The 10,461-nt window shown below is 26.2% G+C and overlaps 1 protein-coding gene across 3 annotated transcripts in view; it reads left to right on the top strand.

Annotated features, from left to right (window-relative positions):
• The first annotated feature begins 3,249 nt into the window (after window positions 1–3,249).
• The window catches only part of LOC129971109 (histone acetyltransferase KAT2A-like), a 36,944-nt gene continuing 29,732 nt past the window's right edge, over window positions 3,250–10,461 (top strand). The window contains exons 1-4 of one of the 3 annotated variants that reach the window (XM_056084611.1): window positions 3,250–3,314; window positions 5,227–5,411; window positions 6,537–6,648; window positions 9,344–9,489. In XM_056084611.1, coding sequence (XP_055940586.1) covers window positions 5,235–5,411; window positions 6,537–6,648; window positions 9,344–9,489 — 435 coding nt within the window. In that variant the 5' untranslated portion in view covers window positions 3,250–3,314; window positions 5,227–5,234. Of the gene's footprint in view, window positions 3,315–3,356; window positions 3,762–3,887; window positions 4,211–5,226; window positions 5,412–6,536; window positions 6,649–9,343; window positions 9,490–10,461 lie in introns of those variants that run through there. The other 2 variants (XM_056084594.1, XM_056084603.1) reach the window with 2 other exon arrangements.

Raw genomic sequence — 10,461 nt, 5'->3', positions numbered from 1 at the left:
CAAAAAGTGGTCTAGTTTGATGAATTAGCAATTACTTTTACATCAGACTATTGAGCATCTGATGAAGACTGTTTGCCTTTTATTGATCGCAAAGTATAAAAGTGGTGTCACGTTTCTAGGATCATTTATCTTTCTGCATTTGAAGATCAAAAACAATTGCTATCGGAGAATCTTGTTAAAATTACAGGCATTCTTTTGCAGTTATTTCATTCCTTGAGGAATTTTCTCTTTTCCTATTTCTGTTCGTCTAACTCAGTGGCATTAAATATTGTACGATATGTTCCAGAATGTTCTTCAATATTTTATATGCCGTTTAATAACATGAAGGATCATAACAGCACTTTAGGGTATTTTGTACTAATAGGATACCCATATTACTAGATATTTCCGATAGCACATCCTGTTTCACAATGTTATACAATATTGTGCAATATTATATTATATAATTTAATATTCAACAATAATATACAATATTATGAATATGATTTAATATTGTGTAATATATGTGTGTTACTAGGGATTAGAGATGCATATTCTACGATTTTTTTAATAACAAATAATATTGCTATTGATATTTTTAAATATGTGTTCCAAATATTTGTTATTTCAATCATATTATTAATTAAAAATTATTACTTAATATTAAATATAAAATTTATTAATTGTAATTAATATTTAATTTACTAATTTAAATAACGTGTGATTGAATTAATTTATCTGTTTCAACTTACTTCTTAAATTTTATTTCTTTTCTCAAAACTATTTATTTATTGGAGTGAACCATTTTCTGGAAAAGGTGAATTAAAAATATATGTAATTTCTTGAAACTTTTTACTTTAGTTCTATATTCTACCAATAGATGGCGCCAGCAGCAAAAAGAATATATGTAATCAAAGTCAATCATGTCACGAGCAATTAGAAATGATCTGTATGGAATAGTGCATCATCATATGCGAATATCGGAAGTCACTCCCGTAAAGTGGAGCGGTGACTTTGCACTTTCCGGTGAAATCACCGCTCCGATAAATTTCAGTGATATGCAATTCAATGATACGATAATTTCAATAACCGGTCCGTTCACTTTTTAATCCATTCACAGATTTCTTTCGAGAGCTTCCATTGGACAGATCGTATCGATTGTTACTTTCCAGTGAAGTCACCGCTCCAGCAAATTTCAGTGATATCGTATCGATTGTTACTTTCTGTCGTGATCCAAAATCTGTAATCGAAATATCACCAGTAGGATCGTATCAAGAATTTGAATCACACCCCTCTTTGAAAAGTATTGATCACTTGTATTTGTGACTTTTTGATATTGGTTACGTAATAACCGCTCGTAAAATATTCGTCATCCCTAGTAGGGATATTATGGAAAAAGAATAACAGAGCAGGAAAATGACGAAATTTACTCGACTGTTCCCTCAGCCTTGTTAGTTTGAAGAGGGAATAACCAACTCATGGGATGTCAATACAAATAAACTAAACATACTCAATTTCTGTCTATAGTCATATTTTCGAAATTGGAAAATACTATGCAGAAACTATGGCTAATATTTCTTTTAAACGATGTGTGTGTGTAAGTGTATTTTACCCCTTTTATACATATTAATAATAACAAAAGCAATAAAGGTTGCCTCAGCCTACTATTAATAAAATTTCTCCAATTTGATAAGTGTATTATTTTATGTTTCATCCAGACATTTGATCAAGCAAGGAAAAAGACTGGCTGCCTTCATCGTGCATTTCATGTCAGTGATCCACTAATCTTCTGTAGCAGTTAAAGGATTCATTGGTGCTTTCTCAAAGTTGGTTGGTTGGTCGATTTGAAATTATTGGCGCAAGAACCATTTGTGGTCATACTGTGCCATGCATACGATAAACACTTTTCCAAAATTATTGATGTTTCCTTACAGTAACAGACAGACATTAACAACAGATAATAATTATTTCAACGCAAGAGAGGACAGAAGTTTTTTTCTATAATTTTAACGAAATTTACTTTCTATTTCGAAAACTTTCCAAGAAATGATAAACAACTTGGATTAAAGCAAGTACAACCATGATATATCACTCTTAAGAAAATGTCCTTATTGAAATCCCTCATTTTGTCCTTATCTTCTGATTTCGTCAATTTAAATAAGTAAATTGATATTTTTTTAGTCTACAGTGCTTTTTCTGTCTCGTCAGGATGTACGATGGTTGAAAAGGAATTAATATATGGTACGCCACCATATATTATAGATGTAAACATTTTGAACTCGGTTGCCAGGGTCAATTTTTAGTCACATAACAATTACCAAGTGACACGGGATAGTCAAAATGACGAAGAGTTTTCCAAGTGGAAATCGAAATCAACTTACTCAATGATCCAAAATGAGCGCATTTTTCTCACAAAAGAAAGATTCCTCGTCATCAATTTATGCTTGAGCTCTTGAGGTAGAGATCCAACTATTCAACTATGGTCATTAAAAATGAATATTCTAACTTTTAAGAACTACTAAACGAAAGCAGAATGAAATGCGACCTTGTTTTTCTTCGGATATGACAAATAATATATGAGTTTAAATTAAATACAGTTTATAAGTGTTCATTGTACGAACCAAAATACAAACGATATCAAAGCGATATGATATCGCACCCATACTTTTTCAGCATCTCTGAAAAAACGCTTTCTAAGCCTATATATGTCTTTAGTTCATCAAAATAGTTTATAACATTGAAACAAACTCTGCTGTTTGATGTAGTCCAGTAAATAAATAAATAAACAAATAAAATATTGCCAAACATCCCTGTTAGCACAAGACATTGTACATAGAGATGCATAATCCACGATTTTTTGAATAACAAATAATATTGCTATTGTTATTTTTAAATATGCGTTCCAAACAGAGTACATGTAATCAAAGTCAATCATGTCACGAGCAATTAAAAATGATCTGTATGGAATAGTGCATCATCAAATACGAATATCGGTCACTCCCGTAAAGTGGAGCGGTGACTTCGCACTTTCCAGTGAAGCCTCGCACTTTCCGGTGAAATCACCGCTCCGATAAATTTCAGTGATATGCAATTCAATGATACGATACGATAATTCCAATAACCGGTCCGTTCACTTTTCAATCCAATCACAGATTTCTTCCGAGAGCTTCCATTGGACAGATCGTATCGATTGGTACTTTCCAGTGAAGTCACCGCTCCGGCAAATTTCAGTGATATCGTATCGATTGTTACTTTCTATCGTGATCCAAAACCTGTAATCGAAATATCATCAGTAAGATCGTATCAAGGATTTGAATCACACCCCTCTTTGAAAAGTATTGATCGTATTTGTGACTTTTTGATATTGGTTACGTAATAACCGCTCTGAAAATATTCGTCATCCCTAATTGTACAACAACTCCATGATGCTGCCCGACAGTTTGAATACCGGTCAACATCATAAGGCATTTTGCTCTCTTAAGGATGCATAGCTGCATCCTTTCAAAGTTTCTTACAGAAAGAATTGTGCTCAGAAACATGCAGAATAAATTGTGGGATGAGCTACATCGTACCACTTCAATATTCTTCGTATCTCTCGAGGGCTCACTCTGAACCCTTATAACTAAGGAATTTACACTTTCAGTTGTTATTTTTTATTTACAATGAACAATAAGGCTTACTTCTTCTCTTTTTTTTAACAGATCTCCAAAGTTGCTATAATCATTTATAATCACTCTGTGTACTTAAGGCATACAATATAACAATATAGTGATTGATAATGAGTAATGTACCATAATTGTATTCAAGTATATATCTATTTCAATATTTATTCAAGTTCTGAAATTAGTAAAGTCTAAAATAACAAATCATATATCACATAATTTTTCGAATCTCAATCCGAAATTATTAATATTATATGGATTGTTTAATTGATAATTTTATTTTTAGGTTCAAAAGAGGTAAAACCGTTTCAAACGTAATAAGCGGCTGCAATTGACTTTTCGCTTGTTTGTGTTTGGGAAAAACTTACTAGTACTAAGTGCATTTCTTTCATCATTTATAGTCTTTGCAATTTTTTGAGATATTAAATTATTTATAAAGAATAAGTGTAACATTTATGTCAATTTATACTTTTGTTCCTTTATTTTACATCGAAATAAATATTATATTTCCAAAATCATCATCTTGCCGGCAGTATTGAAAATATTATAATAACTTGAAAAACTGTTTTGTAAGAATAATTTTTATTTTTATATAGATCAGAAATGAAATTATTTTAAATGCACATACATTTTTAGATTAAACGAGACATTTTCTGTTTCTTGGTCTAAAAACTAGAAATTTATTTTTCTTTGCAAATCACGCCATCATTGTTTAAATAAAATAGTCAGATATTCTGCACTCATTTGATTGTTACTGTATTATACATTTATACAAAAGATGATATATGTTATGTTAATAATTAGAGTGATAAGATACTTTTTAATGTTATACTATTTTTATAATTCTTAGTGGCATCTCTCTAATAAAATTTGGTGACACTATGATTGAAAAGATTTAACAAAATTTTTTTCTGTGCAGAAAGATTTATACTTATCTTTAAAAAAAGTTTTTTAGATAAAACTAATTTGGAGAATAAATAATTAAGAAAAAGCTATAACTTGAAAATCTTTTGTTTCTCATGAAAATATTAATTCTAATGATAATTAACATTACAAAAGATGGTATTGCTTTTGTTGAAAAATTAATGTAATGGATAGTTAATTTTTCAACAGAAACATTTTATTATAATATCATGGAATAGTTATTATATCACTAATAAACATCAATCACATGCAGATATATTTTGTTGTTTTTTTAAAAAAGCCATGGATAATTAATTTCATTCATATTTTTAAAACAATAAGAAAAGTAAAAAAGATATGAAATTTTTGGTGAAAGTTTAATGTCTAAACTTTCTTCGTGTAAGCTATAGAAAAAAAAAAAAATGCTTCATATAATCACAAGATTGTATTTAATATATATATCATTCTGCATTTGATTATGTAACAATGTACTTCAAAAAATTATATGATATAGTATTCAAAAAAATTTGGCAAGAAATTCTTTCATGAAAATACATTAGTCATTTTCAAGAGCAGAAATAAAAATCAGGAATTTTTAACAAAAATTCATTTGATTTGCCATTTATCCTTTAATATTCAAATTTCTTGTATTCATGCTATTAGAGCTTCATTTTAATTTTAGCATCCATTATGTCCTCATGGAAAGACATCGATCAACCATCCACCTCATCAACAACTGCAGCAAGAATGAAAAGAAAGCGATCAATATCTCAGTCAGCTAGCACTGTTGCTGAAAGAAAACAAACTTGGAGAAACTGTCCTATCAATAAGAAATATGAAAAGCTGGCCACATTTATACCCTGTCGTGTAAGTGTCTACTATTTTCTTCTTCTTTTTATAAAATGAAATTTCTTCTTTTTTTAATAATTTGTGATTTATTTACATCATGGAATATAAATAAAGAGTTGAAATTTATCTTATTTATGATATAGAGTTTTATATATTTATACTTATTTTAAATGTATCAGATTTATGCAATTTTATTATTTTATTTTAATTAAAGCTATTTGTTTTCAGCTGTTTAATTTAATGCTTTCAAATGTTCTTTAAATTTTACTGTAAGTATATGAATGAATTTTCTGAGTAATGATGCTGTTCTTCATAAATTAAAATAATATACTTTTGAATGGATGAATATTATCTTTCAAAATTTAAAATTTTTGATATGAAATTGCATATATTTTTTTAATGTGTTTTAGCATTTTAGTCTCCATTTAAGAAAATTTCTTATTTCCAAAATTTTCTGTAAAGCCTTGACTTTGAATCATATTTATGGTTTATTTACTCTTCAGATTATAAGGAATAATTTTTATTTAGCAAATTTATCTTTTTATTGGGCTAATTTTTTTTTTGTTGCATTTATGTTGTATTTTTATTAGCTACAAATTCTTTCAAAGATGCTACAAAATTGATTGTTTTGATATCTCATCCTCTTGCATAATTACAGAATATATAGAGCTATCTGAATTTTCTCCATGTTCAAAAAAATGTCATTGCTAAATATTCGATGGAACATGGTATATTGCAAAACATTAGGAAAAGTAATGAGAACATCACAATGAGTTATGAAAATAATGATACAGAAGACATTAAAAATTTTCACTAAAGAAAGGCTAAAAGCATTTGAAACAATGCTTTTAGCATTGCATTTTTAGAACAGCTTTTAGAAGATGCTCCAGTTAAAGTGTCTCGGTCTTTACAAAAATGTGAAAGTTTTTATGGAAAATGTATTCATGTTAAAGATGTACAAAGCATGACTAAAAGCTTTTTCACCAAAGAATGTGTAACTATGTTTCATAATTTAGAATATGTGTTGTAATATCAATGAAGTGCATAGATAATTTCCAGTTTTTTTAATAAAATTTTTCATTTGAAAGATAAGATTTAATTAAATAGAGACTCTAAGGTATATCTCTGGTTTATATATTTTAGGTACTTGATTGTCTGTGTAGTGGTATGAAATATCCTGATTCAATAAATCTTCTATCAAATGTTAGTCCAGTGAATCTCCACTTTGACTGTGCATCTTGCTATCATCAATTATGTAAGTTTATTCAGTTTTGAAATTATATTTTGTATCTTGAAAGTATATTTTGTATTTGTTTTTAAATACTTTTTTTTTATATCAGATTTATCTGAAGATAAAAATACAATTTTCTGAATTTAAACTTACTTATATATTGGTCCCTCATGTTATTATGTAAAGGATATAATTTTAACAGTTATAAAAAGTAGAGTTTTTTTTTAAAAATTAAATATGTATAAATATGTTGAATTCAAGATGTATATTCTCATATTTTTGGTTATTTATTATTACTCATCCAGGTAATATGTTCTATAATATGTTCTAAAATAATTTGTAAATTATTTTAGAACATTACAAAAAGCAATTACACATACTTAATTCCCTTGATCAATTTGAATATATGAATTCTTTTCTTGAATTAATTTAAAATAGTGTGAAATAAATTCATTTAAAAATCATGATATTCATTAACAAACTTATGTAATGTTAAAGCATGACAGATATGAAGTATATGATTTTTTTTTCTTTTTCTATTATTTAGTGTTTTATAACGCTATTATACTTAATAATATGAAATAACCTTTTATTGAATAATATACATTAAATTTAGTGAAAAAAAATGGAATAGTGGTATATTAAACATTTTCAGTATTGTTTGTGCTTTTTTTCTGAAAGCATATTCTAGATATTTCTTTAATAAACCAAAATATTTTCATAATTGAGAGTGGATGATAAGATATTAATGCACTTTATTTTGAGTAAATATCTTTCAAATTTAGAAAAAATAATATAAATATCATATAATTGTTGATGTAACATAAATTGTATCACTTTTTAAATCCTTTGATACTAATAATGTGATAATATTCATTATTGAATGGATATTTATATCTAAAATGTATGCATGAATCTATTTCTTGAATTTTTTTGTAAACATGTTTTTATGTGGTTTTTTTTTTAAATCTTTTTGTTAACATATTTTTTTCAAATATCAAATTATATAAGGCCATTGGCCATATAAATAATTGCAACAATAGGAAGACATATTATTACAATAAGTTGATTTAAAAATTGCTAATAACATGGTTTGTTTTAATGACTTGAATTAGTCTTTAGAATAATTGCTGTAAGCTATGCATCTTATTCTAAATTGCTCATTATTATAATTACAATGTTTAATATGATAATATATAATACTGTGAAACCTCAATTATCTGAAACTCTTTTAATCAGAATTGTCTTTTACTAATTTCAATTCCCTTTGAAAAATTAACTTTTGATTTTTTTTACAAATAAACAATTTTACTTCAAGGTCACTTTCAGCAGCAATTACTCTACTGCAGACAGTGTTGACACTCCTAAATCTCCTCTCTTTCATCCCCATTCCTCTTTCTGTTGGAAATTCCATTAATCTCCAAAATATGTTGCTTTCCTGTCCAACTCAGAATCACTGGCTTTACTGAAATGTAGAACATTCATTTATGTCATCATGTCATAAGTGTAAAAAAATAATAATAAATAAATAAAAGCATTTTTTAATAGTGAAATGGAGGTTTCATATTGAGCAGAATTGAAGCAGATGACACTTGAACCAAGTTATTAAAAAAAGGGTGTTGGAATACTAACAAATGGAAATATGATGCGATTCTGAAAAAAATTAAAAAAATTATACAATAATTAGCTGATGGAAAATTAGCTGAACTGCGGATAATTATGAAATATGCAAATATTAAAGAACTGGACAACATTCTTTACAAAAATTCTTTTATTCAAAAATGGAATGAAGAAGCACCAATATTCAGGATCATAAAGTTTTCAAACTCAATTCTAAACTTGGAAGCAGCAAGGAATTATGATCCAGCATATATGTTTGATTGAAAATGTTTAAAAATTCTTATGGAATTCACCAGCTGAACATCTTAGGAAATAAACATTTATGCTGCATTTTCTGATATATTATATCTATTGAACAAATTTTTTTGTTTATAAATATTTAATATGATATAAAATATCACATTTAATAATTTTGTATGTTTTAACATGTTTATGATCCAGAATTAAAATTTTTGTAATCTTTTGATGATAATTTTTTAAGTGCTTTCTTTTATCCAAAATTTTCAGTTTACTGAAGGAGGTCCTGTCCAGACTATTTTGGTTAATTTCGGCTCTATTTCAATCATATAATGGGTTTTAAACAATTGATGGAATGATTAGTTTTTGTTAACAATAAACGGAAATAATAAGAAAAAATCTTTAAAATTTTCTTTTTATGCTTTGTTTTTATTATTCATAGAATGTTTCAAAATTACAAAAAAAATATATACATAAATTTAAATATATGCACGAATAAAACATGTTTTGTGTGATATATAAAATTACAAATATACATATCCAAAAAGAGAATATCTCTAATTGAAATCGTGAAATCTATTTTTGTATTAAATAAATTTTTGATATTTTATATATTTATATTCATGTTTAAATTGCCATCTCATTTTGTATTTATATTTTATATTAAGTATTTTACTAGAATATTTAATTAAGTTACACATTGCATTTTTATGAGTCTATTATAAAATTAATTTAATAATTAATGATAATATATGACATTGAAACTATATTATTCCAGTTCTTTCATTGCTTATATTATCAAGTTTTAGTATAATTATTGCATTTTTTCTTTTATATTTATATATAAATCTTTTTTTTACAGTGGATCATGTATCTCATTTGCAGAATTATTCTGAAGAAGAAATAAATGGACTGTTAGATATTAGTTGTGATCTTGAATTAACATATTTGCGTTCTAAAAAGGAAACGGATTCTGTTGTCAAACATCTTTATTCTGTTCTTAGCAAAGTAAGTTTGAACTTTTGTTTTTAAAAGGTTTTCTCAGACATTGGAGAGCAAAGAGTTAAGATATATCTGTTTTAATTCTTTACTTTCTGATGTCACCTTTCAAATACTATTCAAGACTATGCATCATTTTAACATTTGATTTATTATTATTATTTTTTTTAATTTGATTCTTAAAAATAGCTACAGAATTGGACGAAGATGTGAATTAATTTTTTAATGAATTCCAACTTAAAAAATTATACATTTTTATTTTTCAGAGAAATAAAAAAAATTCTTGTATTAGGTGAATAATTATGGATAAAATTACTTTTTTGAGGGCAAAGGGTTAGATTACATTTTTATATAACAAAAATATACATAACATTCAATGAGTTTAATATATTTTCTTAACTGTGCAAACATTTTAATAATTCCTCAAACTTACAGCTGTTTCAAACAAAATGAATATAATGTTATGATTCAAACAAAATGAATATAAATATTTAATGTAATGTTATAAAAAAATTCAATAAATTCAGACATGGTACATTTCTATAGCAATGTGGATTTCAGTGTTTTTAGAATCAAGGTTTATAAATCTTGAGATCGATTAATTTCTTTTTATTTAATAATTTTACCGTATTTTTCATATCTCAAGCATTTTTTGCATACATTTATTCATTTTATAGTTTTATTATTATTGTTATTATTGCGTGTTTATATTTAATATAATTTAGTATTTTATGAATTTATTTAGTATATTTACTGTTTAGTAAAATTTTCTATTTACTATTTAATATTTATTTAGTACAATTTGCTATTTAGTATAATTTTCTATTTACTAATTAAATATTAAAATATTTATTTAGTATAATTTATTATTTAATGAAATTGTTGTTGTAGGCCAGTGTTTTGTTTGTTAATTTTAATGCAGTTTAATTGATGTGTGAAAAAATAGAATTTCGTTTAAACAATTAGGAATCTTTTTTTTAA

This window comes from Argiope bruennichi, chromosome 1, assembly GCF_947563725.1.
Source record: "Argiope bruennichi chromosome 1, qqArgBrue1.1, whole genome shotgun sequence".
NCBI classification, from domain to species: domain Eukaryota; kingdom Metazoa; phylum Arthropoda; class Arachnida; order Araneae; family Araneidae; genus Argiope; species Argiope bruennichi.
This window is presented reverse-complemented; position numbering and strand designations above follow the sequence as displayed.